Source organism: Diadema setosum, chromosome 19 (genome assembly GCF_964275005.1).
Source record: "Diadema setosum chromosome 19, eeDiaSeto1, whole genome shotgun sequence".
Lineage (NCBI taxonomy): Eukaryota > Metazoa > Echinodermata > Echinoidea > Diadematoida > Diadematidae > Diadema > Diadema setosum.
In genome coordinates, this window is record NC_092703.1 from 15,814,675 (window position 1) to 15,838,198 (window position 23,524).

Consider the following 23,524-nt stretch of genomic DNA (forward strand, 5'->3'; position numbering starts at 1 on the left):
GATCAAAAATTTAAGCAAAAGAAGGGGAAAATTGAAACAAAAAAAAACAACAAAAAAAAAAATGCCAGGCGAGAAGTCGTGTCGTGGATGCAGTTTTGTGAAGGGACCCTACACTGAGAAGGAACGCATCATATGTTAGAACTGCTTTGTGATGTTACAAACGTATCAGGGCAATTACTATTCTTTCTTCCAGACCCTCTGCCCGTGCTATTTCGCTATTCAGGATATTGACGCCCTCAACGTCGAAAACTAGCATAGTCTAAGCATAGTCTAAGGTGGTTTGCCGAAAGCGCCGCCTTTGCCGAACCTCTTGCAGGAGGTTCGGCAAAGGCGGCGCTTTCGGCAAAGGCGGCGATTTCGTCGCCGCGGAGTCCAGTTGGCAAAGGGTCTGGAAACCAGACTAGGCAATTACCTCCCGAGGACAATTACCCCCCCCCCCCCCCGGCTAAATGCTGGTTAGTGATAAGGTTAGGGTTAAGATTAGGGTTAGGGTTAGGTTTAGGGTTAGAGTTTGGGTTGGGATTAGGATCAGGAGAAGGGTCTTAGGTAATTAACAGTAACATTACTACAGCTCAATCTCTGAATTCCTTTAAGAATAAATTAAAATCATTTTTATTGAAACTTTATAACATCCAACAGAGTTAGTTTCCCTTTATCATCTCAGTCAAGTCATCATTCTTTTTTACATAAGTCCTTCTATTAAACTATGTCCCTGTTTGTGTTCTAAATATAACGATGTGTTTTTTTTTTCTCCTGCATTCTTACCAACATAACTACGTATAAAAAATGTTTTGCATTACATTCAATCCAGCTTGTATTTTATCACTTATTTTACATTATGAAATCCAGATTGCTTGCGTCCACGATGGCACATGCTGTAGTTCCCTCTTTTTTCTCCCTTTTTTCCTCTTTTTTTCCTCTTTTGCTTTCCTTTCCTTTTCTCTCTTTTTCCTCTTCCCAATCATTTTGATGTCAGTTGACATCGGTTCGTTTATTGTGTTTTATATTGATGTTTTGTGTATTTTTCTGAGGGTCCCATATCGTACAAGCTTTGCTTCTTAGTGGGACCCTCCACTTCCATCCTCATCCTTAGTTGACTTGTATTATACGCTTTATGTATTTAACAAAGATGTAATCACATCTACTTTTCATTTTCATAATTTTCTTATGTACCTTTTCAAATTTTGTTCTATATCACAAATATCCCGTGTATATGCAATGTAAATAAATTTCTTTGTTCATTTTGATGGAGGTGAAAATAAAGTTGAAAGTTGAAAGTTGAAAGTAATTGCCCAGGGGATAATTGCCCTAGACCCGTTACAATTTAATATTGTTTGTTAGAAATTGTAACATTTCACAGAGTGACGGTACGAAGCAGGGCGCAATGTCAAAATTGCTTTGTGGCGTCACAATACATGTATATTTGTTTGGTTAGAAACTGTTACATTTCACAGAGTGACGGTACAAAGCTGCGCACAATTTCAGAATTGCTTTGTGACATCATTTTTTTAATAGTATAGGCCTACTATCTGCAAAATGTCGTCATAGAAGTGACGTAATTTTGCAAATAGCACTTCATAGTGTGTCAAACATGCCAACATTCTGACATAGCTGAATTTTGATACCTATCATCACCTGAAGCTCTTTCAACCAATCACTATAGAGGATAAATTTTGGATCCAAAATATAGATGTATTCATCTGCCTATCTTTCTGTCTGTAATTCTCTCAATTTTTCTTTTCATACAGTAATTGGGACGGCTTCCAATCACTTTCCTCATTAATTCTGAGTTGTGCATCTTATTCATATTCTTTTCTGTGGACATTTCCGTATCTTCCCCTTTTATCCTTTTCCATTTTCCTGTTCATCAATTCTTTTTCAAGTTTCGGTTTCTTTTTGTTTTGCTTCTCCTCCTCCTCCATCTCCTCCTCCTCCTCCTACATCTCTCCTCCTCCATCCTCCTCCCTCTCCTCCTCCTCCATCTCCTTCCATCCTCCTCCACCTCCTCCTCCATCTCCTCCTCCTCCTCCTCCTCCTCCACCTCCTCCTCCATCTCCTCCTCCACCCTCCTCCTCCATCTCCTCCTCCACCTCCTCTCCATCTCCTCCTCCTCCACCCCCTCCTCCTCCTCCTCCTCCTCCCCTCCTCCTCCTCCTCCTCCTCCTCCTCCATCTCCTCCCTCCATCTCCTCCTCCACCTCCTCCTCCACCTCCTCCTCCATCTCCCCCTCCTCCTCCATCTCCTCCTCCTCCTCCTCCACCTCCTTCTCCATCTCCTCCTCCTCCACCTCCTCCTCCTCCTCCTCCTCCACCTCCTCCTCCTCCTCCTCTACCTCCTCCTCCACCTCCTCCTCCATCTTTTCCTCCTCCTCCTCCTCCTCCACCTCCTTCTCCATCTCCTCCTCCTCCACCTCCTCCTCCATCTATTCCTCCTCCTCCTCCTCCACCTCCTCCTCCATCTTTTCCTCCTCCTCCTCCTCCACCTCCTTCTCCATCTCCTCCTCCTCCACCTCCTCCTCCTCCTCCTCCTCCACCTCCTCCTCCTCCTCCTCCACCTCCTCCTCCATCTATTCCTCCTCCTCCTCCTCCACCTCCTCCTCCACCTCCTCCTCCATCTTTTCCTCCTCCTCCTCCTCCTCCACCTCCTTCTCCATCTCCTCCTCCTCCACCTCCTCCTCCATCTATTCCTCCTCCTCCTCCTCCACCTCCTTCTCCATCTCCTCCTCCTCCACCTCCTCCTCCATCTATTCCTCCTCCTCCTCCTCCACCTCCTCCTCCTCCTCCTCCACCTCCTCCTCCACCTCCTCCTCCATCTTTTCCTCCTCCTCCTCCTCCACCTCCTCCTCCATCTCCTCCTCCTCCTCCACCTCCTTCTCCATCTCCTCCTCCTCCACCTCCTCCTCCTCCTCCTCCTCCATCTCCTCCTCCTCCACCTCCTCCTCCTCCACCTCCTCCTCCTCCTCCTCCTCCTCCACCTCCTCCTCTCCTCCTCCACCTCCTCCTCCTCCTCCTCTTCCTCCTCCTTCACCTCCTCCTCCACCTCCTCCTCCATCTCCTCCTCCTCCATCTCCTCTTCCTCCTCCATCTCCTCCTCCTCCTCCTCCTCCTCCATCTCCTCCTCCGAGTCCATCTCCTCTTCCTCCACTTCCTCCTCCATCTCCTCCTCCTCCTCCTCCTCCTCCTCCTCCATCTCCTCTGTATCCTTCTTCGTATGTCTTCCCTTCCTGTCTTTGAGGATGTGTTTATAGTGAATAAAGACACTATTGCGGAATCTTTTTACGTGATCTATGATAAATTTATGACATTTTGAACAGTGCAAACCATCTCCCGACAACTTGAATTAATCGAAATCTGAGATGCACGCCAAACGACGTTGGCGGTTTGGTTCCTTGCGTTTTCTGCGCTGTATGGGAAATTCGTGGTTGAAATTTGCATTTTAATTAATTTTTGCAATGATTACTCAGCTCAGTTGCAATATTGCAAGAGTAGCGTTCGCATGGATTAAATATGTTGAGGTTCAGCTTCAGATTCAATGGTATTTGTTTCCAGCATTTATGATAAATATTTTACTGTTGCCGATAATTCATAATGTCATTATAGGCTACAATGTGTATGTCACCTTGTGATATTCGTCTATAGGAAGCATGTATTTCGATTGCCTTTGCAATCCTATGATTTAAGCGGTATAATGATAAAAAGTAAACAGATCATTTAAATCTTTTAGAGTAAACAACAGCAAATACGACAGCATATTGCAAATTTTACCTGTAATTAATACAACCCTCTGTCAAAAACGTCCCCATGTCTGCGATCTTGGCAATGAGTGCAGACGCCTGCGGACGAGCAAGGGAACAAACAAATACTAAAAGTGACCCCTGACCCTGAACGGGTTCAAACGGTCTACATCGTGTAAATCAATGCCTTTTCATGTTCAACGTCTTCACGACGACTGTGAACAGCGTCCTGTTACAAGCAGCAGTATTGCCTGTATAAACCAATGTAGATGCTTATGAAGTCGCCAGTGGTATACTCTATAGAGTACTAGTACCAAGTCTGGGTTGAAGATGCTGGCGGATATCTGGACAACTCAAGAAATAGGGTTGATCGTATGGAGTAATAATTAACCTATCGCCTCTGGGAATTTGGTTGAACAGGAATGTTATAGAAATGGGGAAAGAGAGAGTGAGGGAGGGGGAGAGATGATTTACAGAGGGACAGAGAGAGAGAGAGAGAGAGAGAGAGAGAGAGGTGTAGGGACAGGGAGGTGAAGCCTCTCACCTCCCTGGTAGGGACTAGGGAACCTCATTTATTGCACGGATATACCAGGGAGGTGAGCTCCCCATGGATATACTAAACTTCAACTATAGCCCTATACACGCACGAACATACAGGCACAGGCAGGCACCGGAATGCTCACAGGATATTTAAAACATTAATACGAAATGTGTGAATACATAAACATGCATGGCTACTAACTACAGCACCTTTGATCCGTTTATCTATGGGTTGCTAGTTCTTTTTGTTTAAGTGCTTTTTGTTTTGTGCTGCTTTAATGAAGAGAGTTTACTTTTAAAAACATCAACTGAAACAGTGAAAATACAATCAAGTTCATCTTGGATCTTGGATCGTGGGAAAATACATGATCTTGTAGTACATGTACGAGTAGGCCCATCCATACTGAAGCAGTAGATCATTTTGAAGGTGTTAATATAGAAATGCAGCTAAATGTTGTCGACGTAATTTCGGCAGTAGGCAAAAACAAATCGGAACAATGACTAAAGCTGTCAACAACACGTTGCAATAATATATTTCTGTTATCCTATCTAAATTTAGACCATTCAAATAAATCCATAGGTTAACGCCTTGGTTGTTGTTTAAAATAAACGAAAATGATATTTCTCCGATACACATATCATATATATGTATATATGTATATATATATATATATATATATATATATATATATATATGTATAAAGATTTCTGTGATTGGTTATCTTAGCAAAAAAAAAAAAAAAAAAAATGTATGTTGATTGATTCACCCGCACTTGTGCCCGTACGAGTCAGTGCACTTTCTTTACAATTCCTCGAAACTGGTCGTTTGTGTCACTGCACTTTAAACGAACGTATCCATTTATATCATCATGTTTTTATTCACCGAGTTGCTCGTAAAACTAAAACTTCTGTTTGAATATGCTAAGTAAATGCAGACAAATCTTACACTGAACATACAAAAGTTCAAAATAAGAAGAGGACAATGGGATTGATAATTGCTTTATTCATTCAGCAGCACTGTCAGCGATGAATTACACGGTGCAAGAGTAGGCACCACGTACTTATATAAAAGTGAACTTCATCCTCATGAAAAAAAAATACAGTGTATTTTGTATTACCGGGATATACTATATGATTCCGTACGATTACCGAATATGGGTTAAACACTATGTATTTAACTACCACAAGTTGATATTTTCATATCCTTTTTCTAAAGATTATACCAGTCAAATGAAACATGAATAAAGTCTATTCTTACCATTCTTATAGATCGTCTGAAGCTTGGATGACCGGGCAGCAAGTGATGTAAGTATTATGCATTCTTTTTTTTTTCCTCAATAACCATGACAATAATGCACGTTTACAACACTTTTACGGTAAAGAAATATCAGAGTGGTTTTTCGGTACTTTTCTCAAGATTACATCAAAGTCAAGTCAAGCTGGAAAATATAGTTTGTTTGTTTTTATTTTTTTTTTTCATTGCATTCTCAAAGAGTGCCAATAAGGCTTGACCGATCTGGCATACAAGTGACACAGGCATTTTTTTTCTTCTAAAAATACACGATATAAAATATAAGAAACCAAGCTAATGAAGGAAGGGGTTATCACTGTATGCAATGGGTTAATGTTACACGACATCGAGACGGACAGGATACATACAGTACTGATTTGTCATTTTCTGTCATTAAGAAAATACGAGGAACAGATTCGTCACGAGGTTGAGCTCGATGACAAAAACGTATTAAGAAAAGTAATATCGACATTAAATGATACCTCATAAGGTTATGGCACTTTTTCTTTGCCTATGATTTACGTCAATGGAGCAGGAGTTTATTAAATTATTTGTATATTGCCGTACAATTTAAATATTCCATACTTAATACAAAGTATCAGCCTGCTTCCAACACCATAGTTGCATGCATCAGGTTGATTGCCGTAATGGCCAATTTGAAATGATTGGTTTTCTATGTAGGTCACGCTTGCGACCAAAACTCCAACCTTTTCCTTCTCTTATTCTGTGTGTGTGTGTGTGTGTGTCTGTAGGGGGTGGGAAGTGTTTGTCTTTATTTACTGGTTTCTTGCGTGTGTGCGAATCTACTAAAACAGCCTACACACAAACACACAAACACACACACACACACACACAAACACCCACATACACATTCAGTCTATGAACAAAAGCATGTAGTTTGGAGTATCAGGAAGTATTCATTTTCTTCATAGTCTGTTCTTGTCAAAAGGAATATCTCTTTCACGTCCTCCCTCCTTCAATCTATGAATATAACACAGTTGTGTTCAACTATTTGTGAACCTTCGACACAGCAGGGTCATGCGACCCTGAAATGAATACTAAAAACTTAATTAACGATTTTTTCCCGTAACAAATGTGTCTTTAATATCTTAATAGCTGTGGTAATAAGGATATATATGGCGGGGGTGGGGGGCATCATGTAGACTTGTCATATACATGTACACGTACCAAGTATACTCTGTAACATAATGTACTTTGAAGGGGTGGTATAGTATCGGTTGATGTGAAAATTCAGCTTTTAACTTTTTTGGAAGATACTGAAAAACCACTTTATGACATGTTAAAAAGCATACAATTCTAAGAGGAGTTCAATGTTTATTTGATGTAAATCGATTTTGAAATGGCTGAGATATCCAAAAACAAAGTAAAATAAAGAGATCCAAATAAAAGTTGTTATCTCCGCCATTTCAAATCCTATTTTCGCCATTTCAAATCCTATTTTCATCAAATAAACTTTGAAATCCTCTTAGAATTACATGCTCTTTTATATTTCACACGAGGTTTCTTATTATCTTACAAAATCAAAATCAAAAGACGTTAGAAACCTCAAACGCCATCTCAACTACAACCGTCCCATGCATCCCTTTAAATAACGCCAATAGCGCATCTGCCTCCGTCGACAGAAATGGTTTCCCCCGTTATGAAGGATGCTGCGTCGGAGGCCAGGAACTTGATAACGGACGCTACCTCCTCAGACTCGCCTGCTCGCCCGAGGGGATAGGTCTTGGCTGCTGACTGCGGACATAAGGACAAGATGAACTATTATATGGATTTATTCACCTGGGGGGGGGGGGGGGGGGGGGGGGGCGGCGAAGGGGAGGAGACTGCAACTTTGTTGGAGCCTTTTCCCCGGGAATGACCGAAACATCGGAGTCAGCCCCAAATCCCGACACCCACGAGTCATAAGGCCCACGATCTCGACACTGACAAAGGTTCATGAGTCATACAGCCCATGAGCTCGACACCGGGCAAAATAAGATCTATGAGATAGTCCGAAATGAGGCAAACAAGGTCCATGAGTTCGACACTGGGCAAAAAAGGCCCACGAGACCAACACTACACTGTAAGTTTTCATTAAATTCCAGGATGTAATGAACGTTGAGCTCGTGGGCTATATGACTTGTAGGATGTATGACTCGTGGGTGTCGGGTTCGTAACGTGCACCAGAACCATCAGTGGTATGGATGGGACGGTCTTAACGGGTTAACCCTCCCATTGACTGGAATGGCATAACACAGTAGACGAGTGATGCTCGAGTTCCATAATCTTATCCCCTTTCAGTTTTGGAATGCATTCGGTTCTTAGACAATAAACTTAGATTTGAATAACTTTGCAGTTAATAATTTTGATTTTAATATATATGCATAGACGCAGGCCATTGTGAGAACTAAAATCTAATTCAAGATATTTACTTTTGTGAACTGTTTTGTGTGTGTGTGTATGTGTGTGTATGTGTGTGTGTGTATGTAATGTTATATGATATCTAATTCAATTCAATTCAACTACCAAAGAATGGCTTCATTTAATTTTCATCATTTAAAAGATAATATTTTGTTGCTTTTTTTTTTGTTACGAATAACCTTTCATCAAGATGTTTCTGACATGGAAATAAGACATATGGCTTCATCTTATACATCATAGTGCCATTTATGCAGCCTCAAAGTAAGGGCCGTCGTTACATTAAGATCTTTCATTTAATCTGTCTCGGAATGTTAAAATTTGGGGCAATAGGACCTATGGTAGCAAATGTATATCATTTCCCACGAGACATTGCAGTCGCGTGATCAAAACGATCACGACGAGGTCATGATCACAGGTCACGATAGATGACCTTTGCATATCATTTGTTCTGATTTTTTTTTTTCGAATTTATGAGATTTTCGATGATCTGTCGTCGTCCATGACGTACATCCTGAATGAATATACATTTGTACAATGTGGTGGTAGTATTTCCTCCTAATGAACGGACTTAAAAGTAAAACTCCACTCCAAGTTGAGGCTGATTTCGATAGATAGAATGGAATTAAACCATCAGAACAGGGATTGCTTTTATGATATCACAAAATGGTCATTCAAAAGGTTCAAATACTTTCTCGAAACAGTGATATCACAATCAAACAATCAAAATGTATACGAGATGAAATGACAAAAAAAAAATGATGAAGGCGGCACTCATCTGTGCATGGTCTCTCGTCGATTCATTACTTTTATCTTTTTTTTTTTCATACAGAAGGAGAGGGAGGAGAAGGGGAAGAAAACAAAAGGGTACTTCCTTTCCAAAAGCACTGCTCCAAATATTCACGAGCATAATTAGTTGTGTTTGCTTTTGTTTTTCCTTGGTGGGGAGGATGGGAATTGTTGAAATACTGATAAGACTACTTTTGAAAAAAAAAATTGTGCTCAAGAATGAGAAATGGAAAAGAATATGAAGCTTTGATACGATCCTGTCATTCTAGTGTGCATACGTGATTGCAACGGATAGTTTTCGCCCAACGTTCATGTAACTTTCACCCTTCTTTATGTGTGACGTCACTCTTGCTATCCTAGCTCATCGCAGTACCCCTTTAAGTAATCGTTGTATGAATGTTTCATCATGGTGTCTAAATACTGACCTCTCTAACTTGGTCCTCGTCCGTTCCAAAGTTGGCATGTATTGGTGTTACTATGCTGCCAGGGCTGCAGACAAAACATTATCCAGTAAAGGTGATTGTTGTAAAATAAATAAAAATACATAAAAATGGTCAAATCAATACAGTGCGTTGCATGGGCTATCTTAATTCCATTCACGCTTTAACAGGATTGGATGTGATATAAAAATGATGAGGGAAAAAAAAAAACGGTTCCACAGTGGTGGGGAATATGAAGTTAGGAGACTCCAGGGAGACTAAAAGTCATTGCTAATTATTTGTACTTTTTGAGGTTTCCCGCTCAGAGTTTTGTTTTCATTTTATTATATTTGCTCTGAATTTATTCGGCGACGTCACTTCATTTGCAAATCGGGATTATAAAATTCTATAAGGGGAGCTTACCGTAAATAAAATTATTGACAATCAAAAACAGATAGAGGAGAATGGATATTATAATACACCATACATATTTTTCCTGCAGAGTGACTGTGAAGCATTTAACAATGTCATGTGTAATCATTACCACAGTTTTCCTCGATAGTATTTGATAATTATAAGTTGAGATGAATTGTTAACTTAAACATTGATAATCATGCAGTAGAGATTATAATTGAAGATGTTAGATATATTTGCATGGCTTTTGATTATGTAGTAAAAGATATATTCTCTTATTACTTTGTCATCGAGTTATTGAAATTGAACTAAATCAATTTTACCTACCTCTGTTCAATAACAAAACGTCAGAACAAACCTCACTGTACAGGCATTCAGCATGTCTTTCACTTTCCATGTTTACACTATAATTATGGATGCCTTAATCATCACTTGACTTTATGATTTCTCCATTATACTTAAGCAGCGCTCGGAAGTTTATTCAAAGCAATGTATCAAACTTTCAGAAAAATAAGAAAGTGAACATATTTTTCGTTCATATCTTTCACAGAAGAATTTGATAAGAAGAATGAATGAATTATATACTATGTAAGAGGGAATTATTTAGCAAGCTATCAACGAGGAAGGTCAATACCAGCGGCCAATTTAAGCATGAGGGAGCACATTCGTTTTTGTCAGCCAAGTCACAAAAGTAAAAATTGACATATTGTCATTCATTTGCAAATGGCCTTCAAGAAAACAGTGATAACAAACGACGAATTTAATGAATGAAATAACAAAAATGTGATATGTTTTCATTCTCTTATTTCTCTTGAAAGCCTCAAACAAAAACAAAGGGGGAAACTAAAGTGGGAAATACAAATTTTTCTCTCAACTGCAACTTGAAATGACATAGGGAGTAAAGCCCAAGAGGTGATTAAATAGACAAAATGTCTTTATTTCATTCTGTTAATTCAAAAATTTCAGAATTTATGAAAAAAAAAATCAAGAGCAAAATACTGATTCCAATTTTCATAAACAGTTCAAGGTCCTACCATTTTAGTTAGTAGTGCTCCTTCCGTAACATTATTTTGAATTTGGATTCTTCATTCTCCTCCATTATATTAAGTCTTTATAAATCAATGGGGCTATATAAAGACATTATAGAGATCATAGGTTCATTTTTTGCAAGTTAATTCATGTTTCTTATTGGGTTAAATTTGTCTTTTGTTCTCATTGCTATAATGGAAGAGCACTTACGTATGAAGGACAACTTGTTCATTTTTGCAATTTTTATTTTTGCGCCTTGGAAGAGAAAAACGAAGTTGTTCACTATGCTTAAAACGACTTTTTTTTTTTCTTTTTGAACTAGAAGGTAACCAATGATGTTACCTTTGAAATGGTATATAATACATTAAATTCTAGCTAAATATTCTATGAGAAATATGAACCTCAAGCAAAAAATGTACACTTTCTTTTTTAACAGCCATAGGATATTATGCTAATATATATAGTATATTATCAATCATAATAAATATTTGCAAATCTCTTCAGATGAATAAAATGAGATTAGACACATGTATATTGTGTGTCTTTGTCTGTAGATATATGCGTTAAAAATGACGTGCGCGTCATGTTATACTTACTTCACAGAGTTAACGCGAACTCCTTTTGAAGCCATTTCTGTAAAGTAGAAGACCCCCAAAACAAAAACAAAATTCACAAAGAAAAAAATAATAATTCGGAATATCAAAGACAACGAGAATGATGCTTATTAACATGATGAATGGAGAAGTTATTGGGCCGGATGCATAAACGCTAGCAATTGCTTGTGCTAGCCTTTTACTCGAATCCGTATGCATAAAAACAAGTAATTGCTTGCGAGCAGAAGCTCTTGCTAGCAAGTACAAGCAATTGCTTGCAATTGCTTGCTGTCCGCAAGCAATTGCTTAGAGACCAAGCATTTGCTTAAAAACGTATGCATGAAACATACCTTCTGCTAGTTCTTGCTAGCAATCGCTTACGATTTTCCAAGCTCTGTAAATGAGCTTGAGCTTTTGCTTATCTGGGACGTTCCCTTTTAAGTATCATTTTCATATTCATGGAAGAAAGACAATTGTGAAGGAGTGGTATAAATCTACAAGAAATTACTCTTAAGTAGAGTAAGAAATTTTTCATTTCAACAACGGGAATGTCCAGTGGTTAGCACGCAAAATTTGATGAAAAACAGGTAGGATGTCTCACTTCGGTGGAGAGCAAGGAGACGTCTCTCCACGTGCGATCTGGCAGATGCGGGCTATTGTAAGCAGTGATGGGAATCAGCCAGTAATACGAGTGTGTGTATAGTTGTGTGTGTGTGTGTGCGTCTGTGTGTGCATTTATAAGTGTCATTTCATAGCTCTTCTGCTATGTCAGGAAATGTTTCTGCACACACATGCCCTTTCAAATGCATGCTGCCACACTCGCCTTTGTTCTTGTGTTCGCACAGGCGTGACGTCGCTTTTGTTGAAAACGCAAGCAATTGCTTGTGCGGGACAAGCAAAAGGTATAAGCACTAGCAAAAGACTTTTGCTAGACAAGCTTGTGCTTTTGCTTGAAGCAATTGCTTACAAGCAATTGCTTGCTTTATGTATTCGGCCCATTGTTAGTATCATTGCTATTTTTCTCAACCTATGTTATCATCTGCTCAAGGTTAATGCACATGGTAAGTTTAAAAAAATACAAACAAACAACCAAATCAAGCAACCAACCAACAAACCAGCAAATAATTATCGTGAACCAGACTGATGTTTCGTTGTATTTCCAAGTGCACAGGACAATACAAGGTTTTGTTTGTTTGTTGGTTGGTTGCTTGGTTTGGTTGTTTGTTTGTATTTTTTTTATATTTTTAAATCTGTGCATGCAGGAATGACTGTAAATTACGCATATTGGTAGTGCATCTATTGGTAGGGCATTATCATCATGATGTATACGATTTTCCTCTTCTACGTCTATTTTTTAACGTTATAATTACTGTATAGGCCTACACACCATATGATTATTTAAACACAAGAAGATAATTATTTTTATATGTCAGCTGTATTTGCCAGTTGACTTACCAACGGCAGTCACTCTGGTAAAGTGGTCAAGAGCGCTCTTGCTTAGGTTGTACGCCAGCAGATATGGTACCTGTTTTATCAGACAGATTTATGATAAAAACCTAAAATAGCATAAAAACGCTTCATCCTGGCGGGGAATGGTATATTGTAGAATCAAGACACCAAACAGGTTAGTCATCGCATTCTTCATCAGCAACCAGGATGCGATGTGATGTCAGATTAAAATCCGTTTCTAAAGCAGACATAAACACAAGGTTATACGTCTGCTCCTGGTCATATATACATGTAGAGCTTGCTTTCAAAAGGCGCTGTGAAATCCGTTGAAAAAAAAAAAGATGGATTTAGAGCTTTTTGGAAGCAAACTCTTCATATTATTAAAGATATCTTAGATTATTATGATAATGGATTCCTACCATTAGATTTATGCAATAAATTCTTATACAGCTGTAATTTTCTGAAATATAAGAAACACACACAGGCACACACAAACCAACTTTACGAAACGCTATATATTTGCCTTGGTGATGATACAATGTCCTTCACAATGTCAGTGGAGCGTCACTCAGGTAGGAACGCGGTTTATTTCCACTTGGTCTAATATCAGATTGTCTACTTCCCAGTTCGTCTAACATCACTACGGCTAAACTCTTGGTCTACTATAAATTTCATCTTATGCGGCATAAGTTAAGCCCGTTTGGTCTAAATAAAAAGTGCTTCTTTTTTTAAGTATATAGCAAAAGGTTAAAAACTGAATTCTTGCCTCAACCAATTCTATATCATCCCGTTAAAAGCGGGAAGCATTTAAAACAAGTACGAGATTGTAGTTGCTCACCGATCGTTTGCCACATACGCTCGAGTTATTTACAATGGAGCCTGCAAGGTTATGAAGAGAAATCAAGTCAGAGATGGGTTAAACATGGCGGATTTTCTATATCGGTCAGGATCATGCAGAATTCGATTGAATTCTCCGGATTGAATCGTTCACCACGGGACAAATGGGTCGCATTATGGATATGCATCTTTTAAATAATTTAGACAGTCAAACCGATGTGATGTGTCAAACGAACTACAAGAACGTCAAGCGAAAGAATTACTTACGCAAACACAGATACACACACACACACACACACGCACACACACACACACACCAAACCGCATGGTTCTTGTCTCAAACTGAAAGGAGGACATGAAGATGGTGCGCCGTATTCAATAAGCCGTGATGTTTGCCTTTGTCAGGCCTAAAAATTCAATCAAAAAACTGATGCTAGCCTTGTAGAGACTAAATAAATCGAGAATAAAACGTTGCAATTGCAACAATCGGAAATACAAAGAAACAAATATTAAAGACACACCTGACAATACAATCATTTTCTCCCATCGTTTAATCAATCCCACGGGTTTTCCCCAACTGAGACATTCTATTGACTGATAGATGGAACATGTGTGTGTGTATGTGTGTTCGGGCGTGTGTGTGGGTATGTGTGTGTCTGTGTGCGTGAGGTAGCAATTTTTGTTTTTGTGTGGGGTTATAAAGTATTTCATTCTCGAATATTTTTTTTTAATTGACAGTTATTCTGCATCACATTTTATACTTGAATTTTGCACATCTGTTCATCTGAACATAGAAAAGTGTACTCCTTGGCAGGGGATGCGTTTCGTTTATCTATTTGTTGTTGTTGTTGATTTTTGGTACATTTGAACATTCAAGTGGAATGCATAGAAACGAGTGAAATCAAAATGAAATTAAAAGATATCCAGAAAAAAAGGGTATGTGTGAATTATGTACAACGTACCTCTGGTAGCTATGAGGTGTGGCACCGCCAACTTTGAGAGATGAAGAACCGATCGCACGTTGACGTTCATCGTCCAGTCATATCTTTCCATCAAATTTTCACCGAGAATCGGGGTGACATAGGCGACGCCAGCATTATTCACCTGGACGCAAGCAGTCGGGTCACGTGATTGAAGTGAATTTCCACGTGAGTTTGCAAATTGGTTTATACATGAAATCAGTACAGTGGGTCTCACTGTTGAACAGAATGGAAGCAGCTTCGTCACAATCGGACGTGAATTACAGTCAATCTGTCGAATTTGATGGGGGCGCTGTGGCATTGTGGATATCAAAGACTCTCGACTTCCAATCGGAGGACCCGAGTTCGATTCCCTTCCAGTGCTTGCGTCCTTGGACAAGAAGTTTTTACCCATGATGTCCCTCTCGACTTAGGTGTATAAATTGGTACCTGGCAACGTTTTATAGGGTAATAATGCAGGGCCCTCTGGTAGTGCAGTGGCAACACTGAAGAGGCTACCCTGGCTAAAAAAGGCCTTTATCATCATCATCATTATTATTGTTGTTATTATTATTCTTACTACGTCAAAATATTGGCCAAGTCGAACACAAATTCTACCCGGGATGAATACAAACATGTTCTGATTCCATTGTGTATTAAAGTGGAAAGTTATGCAAAGTGGAGGAATTTTCTTCAGTCCCTTTGGATTGATTCGATTCTTTTGTTCCGTCTTACAATCATTCGGTGATTTCAAAGGTGTTCGTTTGGTTTGGTTGTATAGTTTCTTTAGATTACGCGTTACAATGGGGTCGCAATGTAGCTACTTCCGACCGTACTGATACTCACCAGAACATCCAGTCTCCCAAAGTGTTCGATGGTGGTATCCATGATACGCTGAACGTCTTCTTCCTTGGCCATGTCGGCCTTGATCGTCAGAACCTACAGGGTACAGTTTACCAGGTGAAAGTTTTTTATGGAATGGCACTCCAGAGCTTCATGAACATGAACATTTCTGAACGAGAAGGAGATGCACATGTGGGACCAAGGGCATGATTCATTTGTCATGTAGCTCCGTTAACATTTCTCATGATTACAGCAGGACTCCATTTATACCCCCTCTATATCGCTCTCAGAAAGTATTGTTGCTGTTTCATTCTAAAAATAATTTTACGGCATTTTTATCACATGTGACTGCTACCAAGGAGCTTCAAGCTCCTTGCTGCTCCTGTAAGCAAGCCTGGATGTCTTGTGTGAGGCTAATTAATTCACTGCTGTGTTGTGAGAGGCCATAATTCAGACCTTGTTTTATCAGACCTTACCCCGACAACATCGGGACAACGTCCGGAGGACAGAATTCCTCTCCTCGGGCAATACAAGCGCAGGAGAGAGCGAGGTGTACCGTTTTAACATACAGGAAAAATCTTCTCCGGGTGGGTTTCCATATAGCAACCTGTTCACGCACGACGAAGGGAGTGTGGTTTATAATTCATAAACGTGATCAGCAAGCGGTGTGTCATTCTGTTTGGACTATTGCGCATGCTTGTTGAGTGTATCAAAGGAATGTCATCCTGATAGACTTTTAACAAAAGTATTGCCCCAATATAACGCCCAATAATTATTAAGCAACACTTTGCTGAGACCGTACGTTTGAACAGACATGCAGGGTCCTTAAAACATTGACAAGACAGACATCAAAATTTTTTCCGTCTATACTGAACTTTGTCCTTCGACAGGCCTTTGCTCAAGCACTCCTGGGCAGTCTTGCCCAGCCGCTCTTCGTTCCTCCCGACGAGGACCAGGCTCGCCCCATCCTCGGCAAACTGGACGGCGGTCACAGCCCCGATTCCCGAACTGGCACCTGCAAATGAAATTGATTACTTACAGTATTCGATTATTAAAAGCAAGTGTTGAAAGTGTTGAATGTACTTTGATTGAATCTGTAGCCCGCACTGTCGAGACTTCACTTTGAGTGTGTGCGATGGCACTCAATATCCATGTTCAATGAAACAAAACGCAGAATCAAACCAAGAATATGACGGAAGTTTAATTTAAACTGAACATTCATAAAGCGATGGAACGAGTGATTGCGGCAATAATTATATTAAAATACATCAGTGAAGTGTGACGAAAACTTACAAGTTATTCATTTTGAAGTTCTGCTTCCGACATTGCTGAATTAGAAGAATACAACAGTTATTGACGTCACGTGTGGGCAATGATATAAAGAAAATAGCAAGAGAATTTCACAAAATTTCATTTAAACAAAAACACACATTTTCTCCTGTTGAAACAGACATCTAGTCCCGAATTCACGAAGGTGGTACAATGTTTGTCCATGGTTTAAACCATGGACAAAGACCGTAGTTTTGTATGGGACACCAAAAGTCGCATGGCCTATACGAAATCAGTCATTTCGTGGACGAAAATGATTGGACAAAGATTGTACCACCTTCGTGAATTCGGGCCCTAGGGCCTATAGCTGAAATATGATTTCCCTGTTTTCTGAAAGAGGCATGTAAAGCGCCTTTTCATAATGCTAAAAAGTGAATATAATAATGTTGAGTTATCTTTATACTTTCTTTATATCGTTGTCCATGCGCGCATGGCGTTATATGTTGTAGTCATGGCGGCACTCTAAAATGCATACCTTTCATGACTCTTGAACGGACTGTCTGAGTTTCCTAAAACTTCATCAAAGTATTCTACCTTGCCGTTATCGCTGCATGTACTCAAACTACGTTATAATGTTATATTGGGGCTACATTCTATTAAATTGAAAGGCAAGAAAGTTATGCGATTATTAAATTTTCGAATATTTTCATTGTTGAAGCAGGTCGCAGCCATGCCATTTATGTGAATAGTATACGAAGAGACAATGCCGCTACCTCCCACTATTCCTCCTAATTTGTTCTGGGTCCTGTTTCATAAAGCTGTTCGTAAAGTTACGCATGACTCTACGAACGACTGGAATATGAAGTGTCAATATACGTGCCCATTTTTGCTTTTCCTTTCGCTTTAACAAAGTGCGATTGTATGTCAATATTTTATCTTCATTGGGACAAAATACACTTTAAACTTAAAGCATGTGTTAACATGTAAGAATAATCATTATCATCTGCAAATTTCAACTTTAGCTATTGAAATTAACAATGATTAGGAAACCCACTTGGTTTGTCATATCTAAGTCGTTCGTAAAGTCGTGTGTAACTTTACGAACAGCTTTATGAAACAGGGCCCAGGTTTGATTGAGATGGGGATGCAGGTGTCATATTTGGGAAATAAGCCGTAATTAGAAACCACTCACAATTAAGAGCTGCTAAGAGAAATTCAAAGTCAATATTTAATGAAAGTCGATTTTGAAATGGCCGAGATATCCCAGTACGAAGGGAAACACAGTGGTCCTAATGAAAGGTTGGATCCACCTTTGGGTTAACCAAAACTATATCATCTGTTTTAAAAAGGGATGTATATTGGTTGAAATGAAAATTGAGCTTTTAACTTTTTGCGAGGTACCAAGAAACCACTCATGAAATGCTGCAGTGGCATACAATTCTTAGATGAATTCAAAGTTCATTTGATGAAAATTGATTTTGAAATGGCCGAGATGTCCAAAAAAAAAAAAAAGAGGAAAACAAAGACATCCTGATAAAAGGCAGGTGCCACCTTTTATTAAGATCCCTTTGTTTTGGATATCTCAGCCATTTCAAAACCAATTTTCATCAGATAGAATTTGAATCCTTCGATTTACATGCTCTTTCATATTTCATGAGCGGTTTCTCATTATCTCACAAGAAAAAAAAAAGAGTTGGAAACCTGTAGCCCCATCTTAACCAAAAATATACCATCCCTCTAAGGTTCAAGGTTTGAGTTCACCGAGAGTTTGGATTCCAATGTTTCATGATCATAACAGTGCTTGCACGTATTGCTCCATTCTCGTGGGTTTACCAAGGGATTCCACCTCCCTCGGCGTACAGACGGTGCTGAAGCAAAAACAGGCTAATGGCGTCGTCAGTCTACATTCTCGGTGGCCACAGATAAAACATTAGCAAAAAAAGATCGCGCAGACGGCCTGCACATGATGTGAACAGATCTGAATTTCGTCACATTGATTACAATAATTTATTCGGAAATGCCCACAGGCAAGACATACGCCAATGCAGAAAACCACTGATTTTCACACGGTTTGATATCTCCTAATAATCCTTAAGCCGAAGTCTATTTATGATGCGACTTTTAAACAGAGCAATCGGCTCCCTTACGTCCATCTGTTGCATTCAAACAAACTTTCTGCGGGTTATAGTTGCCTCGGGTAGACCCTAATAGAGGGAGATATGGGACATCATGTTGCACTAAGTTGCCTATTTGCAGTGTGTTTGATACCTCGGCTCCTTACTTATACCTGTTTCGTGTGAGGATGGACATTCTTTCTCGAAGACCAAGCACGCAAGACAAGGAAGTGTAGGAAGAATTGTGAAGGTATCACAATGGACATCAATTCAATCTTACAAATTTCTACAACATTCGCAACACAAGGGCAGAAGTGATACACCGGAATTTACCTGTAATCAGCACGACCTTGCCATCGAAAGACCCCATATCACTTCCCTATCTGGTCTCCTGTACGCTCGAATGAGACTACATGTGTATCTGTAGCCACTGCGAACGCTAGTTAACAAACCTTTGAACACAGTACAGCAAATGTACGGACGGTCCGTGCAATGTTAGCAGGAGTCACTGACAGGGACCCTGTTGACATTACGTTGCATTATGAATATGCATGAATGACGCCACCGAACGCACGTTGACCGAGTTCTGACCTCGCATCATTCATTCAAAAACGTAGTTCCCTTGCCTTCGATCATATCTCTAGCTCTATATCGATACCTTTTTCTCTATTTCTCCTCCTATACCCTTGTGACCACCTCTCTCCTCTCTCCCTCGTTTTTTTTTTCTCTCTCTCTGTTGGGAGATAGGTATAGGTAGATAGACAGATAGGAAGATAGATAGGTAGGTAGGTAGGTAGGTGTATATATAGATACACATACATACCTATCTATCTCCCTATCTGTCTATCTATATGTTTGTTTTTCCTATCTATCTCTCTATCTATCTATCTATCTATCTATCTATCTATCTATCTATCTATCTATCTATCTATCTATCTATCTATCTATCTATCTACCTATCCAACTATGTATCATATTATGTTATCTACCTACCTGTCTATACAATAGTACTATCAATCGTTCTTTTTAATACAACTTCATGAAGGTTATTACTCTTGGAAGCCTTCAGTCGCTTTTCTCGTGAATTCTCTGTTCTGCATCTTTAAATTCATGTCCTTTCTTTGTCATGTCGATATTCTCTGATTTCGCTTTTCCCATCATCTTGCTCTAAGATTCTTGTCATTTTTCGGCTTCTTTTTGTTTTACTTCTTCCCCTGTCTGTCTTCGAGGATGTGTTTCATTTTTTTTTTTTTTTTTTTTTTTTTAGATCGGGGAGAGAAACTTTATGACATGTCATCTTTTTACCTTACTTTTGTTTCAATTTCAATTTTAATTTCATTTTCGTATTTCTCAATGGAAAATGAATAAAGTATAGCAAAGTATGATAATACATGATATCCAGCTTGGATATACAAGAAAAAAACCCACTAACATAAAACATAGCGGTCGATGTGTCAGTTTCAATCAAAGTAAAAGAATGCTAAAAAGAAATACGATGGAACCTACTTGAAAGCAAGCTTGTTGGGTGTAGGTCCCAACATAAGCCCAGTGTGAGGAAAATCAATCTATAGACCAAACTAAATAACTGACTAACTAAATAAATACATAAAGAGGCCATTAATATCGGGGAACAGAAAATTCTTCTCAAATACAACAAAAAGGAGAACAAATAATTATTCATGATAGTGATGACACTTTGAAAAGAAAGAACAAAATCCTGACAACTCGAATTAATCGCAACGTGAGATGCACGAACGAGGTTCGTGGTCCGGTACCTTGCATTTTGTAGTCTAAACGGAAATTCGTGGTTGAAATTCGTGTTTTCGATGCTTCTTTCTTTTTTTTTCCCGGTGATGTTATTGCTCAGCTCAGCTATGATTTTGCAACACTAGTCAAGCGTTCGGATAAAATAACTATAATGTTTTTGTTGATATCGTATTCCAATTATGATCCGCTTTCTTCGTAATCTGGACTACAAAATGTAAAGTTTCTGAAGCATCATATCTAGCTTGCATCTAAGCAGTACTCAGTTAACACATTATTCTTCCACATGAATGTGCTCTCAGACCACTGGGTTAACCATACTATTATTTGCTTTACAGCGCACTGCAGTCGGTATCAAAAAAATAACACCCTGCTGGAGACATTCTCTAAAGAACTTTACAGTGATTGCGGCTTTATGGTTCATGTGTAATTTATTATGTTATCTGTGAATTGTTTTAACACTTTTTTTTAAATATAAATATTCTGCCGATATCTATTTCTAAAATGTACACATGACATTTTGATTTGAATTGATAATACATGTGTTCCCCAACTATAATTTTATGTCATGTTGTAATATTAATGTCGATTTCTGCCATAGAAAGGAAAGGGAACGATCATTTATTTACTTTATTTCTTAGTTTAAAGCAAGTGAAAAAAAAGTATAAGTCGTGCACTGTGCCTTTTAAAGGCATAATGAACCATTTGCAGATGAAACAAAAACCCAGCATTAGTGCTTCAGAATAGTTCTAAAATGTGAGAAAAGGATAGAAACAACCAATGTAAAAATTTGAATCAGTATAATCGACATTTAAGTATTGTTAAGTGTACAAAATGTGAACAGTAGTTTATAATAGAAATGTTTCTAGACTAAACCGTCTACAGTTGTGGTTATTGAGAAAAATGGTGATATCTCCTTGTATTTTAGGCATTATTGCGAAAATGTTATGTGGTAGGATGTTTTGTGATACAACTGACCTACACATATGCATAAAATGTGACATCTTGAATATTTTTAACATCACTGCCCCCAGAGGTAAACAGGATCTTTAATGCCTCCGAATGAAGTGAGGCAGTGAGGATTGTCTGTCTGTCCCTCGTTCAGTCCCTATTTGTTCTGTGGACAGAGTAATTCAGGAACTGTTTGAGGTACAGTATGTAATAGAACTTGGCATACGTATGTTTTAAAAGTGGACGAAGTTATGCCTGTTAACTTTGGGTGCACATGCTGAAGGCCATATTCAAGGTCAAATCCTTTAAGTTTCACTATTTTCCACATTTTCCCCTATCTTTACAATGCCTGAAGGAATATTCATGAAACCCAGTGCATACAATTTACCAGGTGAAAATTTTCGAGGGAAGGTTTTGAGTCATGGGGTCAAAGTTTAAAGGTGAAGGGTCAAGTGAAAATGCTGAAATTCCACTGTTTTCCACATATCTTGGAAATGGCTCATGTTATCTTCATAAAACTTACTAAAATGCATGTATCACCTGCAAAGATTTTCTTGAAAATTTTTGGGTCATGGGGTTAAAGGTCAAGGATCAACGATCAGCTAAAAATCCAAGTCTGCTTTTTAACGCTAAAATTGCATGATTTTCTCCATACCATGAAACTTATTCAGTGCACACATTTAATCAAACTAGGTATATATTTATTGCTGCAATATGGAAAGATTTGGGCTATGGCGTCAAAGGTGAAATGATGATGTTGAAATGTCGCTATTTCCCCCATATTTTGAAAAATTAAAACGCTCAGTGTTGTCATAAAAAGTGAATACAATGCATTACAATGTAGTATTTGAAGAAAGATGTGGGCCATGGGCTGAAAGGTCAAGTGAATATGCTCAAATTCCTGAATATTTGCTCTCTGAAACAATGTAGACATTCCAATGAAATCAATGATTCAAGGAATGTAGGCCTACACACCAAACACATTTGGGGATGTGTCATCAAACTGTCAAAAATGGCATTTTTTAAAATTTATTTATCTTTTTTATAGCAAACATGTGAAACTGTGGTCTCACACTGTCACCATATACATCGGGGGGGGGGGGGGGCAATTCATCAAGCATTTTCTCGGATACATTTTTCTGACAAATTTGCTCTCAGCCAATCAGATGCAAGGATTTCAGTAGCTTATCACAGTTTGTTCTATAAAATATCTGACAAAGGGCTTGATGAAATGCCCCCCCCCCCCCCCCCCCCCCGACCTATGGGAGAAAAAAGTGATACGGCGGAGGCATACCAGTCACCATAGCGCTATTTCTAGTTTCTGGCTGAATTGCGTCTTGCCATTTTATTTTATTTTTGTCGAAAACACAGAAAGAAACTCCATACACTTGTACTCAAGTGTGCAAAAGACAGCTCGGAAATTCTGTCATAATAGGCCTAGATATAATGACCGGCTTGGCTATGCTTCTTGACAGAAAAGTGGATATTTCGTTTGCGGTGACAGACTACACAATCATGCAGCACACGCACGCACACACACACACACAGGCATAAAAACAAACATACTTGCATACACACAAACATTAACCAGGAGGGACTACAAGCCACAAAATAACACTCCAGAAATTATTCTTTTGATTTTGTTGCTTTCTTTTTTTTAATTTCATGTGTGTAATTTTCAAGCACATTCATTTATTTCAGGAATGTCTCATTTTTACATGTCCACATCAGGTGTTCTGGTGTTGTTGTTTTTTGTGTAGCCACCCCACTGAATTCTTAATGTAAACATATGTATCTTGAAGGCACCATATATAAAGACATTAACATGACTGTAACTATCTAATAACAGAATACTCCATTGTGTTATGACGGGGTATGCATTAGGTGATGACATTCATATATAACACTAGAAATGAAGGGAAAATATGGATCCAATCAAAATCTCTCGCATGAGAAAGGAAAATGAAACTCCAATCTAAAAGCCAGACAGGATGAAACAATCCAACAATTGTTAAAAAAAAAACAACTCTTATGAGTGATAGAATTACAGTGTTAGCAATAATGACTTACATACTCCCTTTGCACATTAGTGTGATTTTTTTTTTCAATTCT

The 23,524-nt window shown here is 38.8% G+C and overlaps 2 protein-coding genes across 2 annotated transcripts in view; both read right to left on the reverse strand.

The window, feature by feature from the left end:
- LOC140242709 (large ribosomal subunit protein eL24-like) overlaps positions 1-4,612 on the reverse strand; it is a 278,728-nt gene extending 274,116 nt beyond the window's left edge. The window contains exon 1 of the mRNA XM_072322470.1: positions 4,607-4,612. Coding sequence (XP_072178571.1) covers positions 4,607-4,611 — 5 coding nt within the window. The 5' untranslated portion in view covers position 4,612. The remainder of the gene's footprint in view (positions 1-4,606) is intronic.
- A 1,811-nt stretch (positions 4,613-6,423) lies between these two features.
- On the reverse strand, positions 6,424-19,171 carry LOC140242708 (3-oxoacyl-[acyl-carrier-protein] reductase FabG-like). The gene is made up of 9 exons (XM_072322468.1): positions 19,031-19,171; positions 16,190-16,329; positions 15,318-15,410; positions 14,475-14,616; positions 13,514-13,554; positions 12,682-12,751; positions 11,230-11,266; positions 9,197-9,260; positions 6,424-7,319 (listed from the first exon to the last, which is right to left on the reverse strand). Exons 1-9 carry the CDS (start codon positions 19,065-19,067, stop codon positions 7,170-7,172), a joined length of 774 nt encoding a protein of 257 aa, XP_072178569.1. The 5' UTR covers positions 19,068-19,171; the 3' UTR covers positions 6,424-7,169.
- Positions 19,172-23,524: the final 4,353 nt, after the last annotated feature.

Excerpts from the sequence above, each read along its gene's own strand:
- LOC140242708 (XM_072322468.1), bottom strand. The coding sequence starts at position 19,067 with ATGGGGTCTTTCGATGGCAAGGTCGTGCTGATTACAG. Across the intron at positions 15,411-16,189 it reads AAGGCCTGTCGAAGGACAAA|GTTCTGACGATCAAGGCCGA; the intron begins GTTCAGTATAGA and ends TGTACCCTGTAG. Across the intron at positions 12,752-13,513 it reads GCGTATGTGGCAAACGATCG|GTACCATATCTGCTGGCGTA; the intron begins GTGAGCAACTAC and ends CTGATAAAACAG.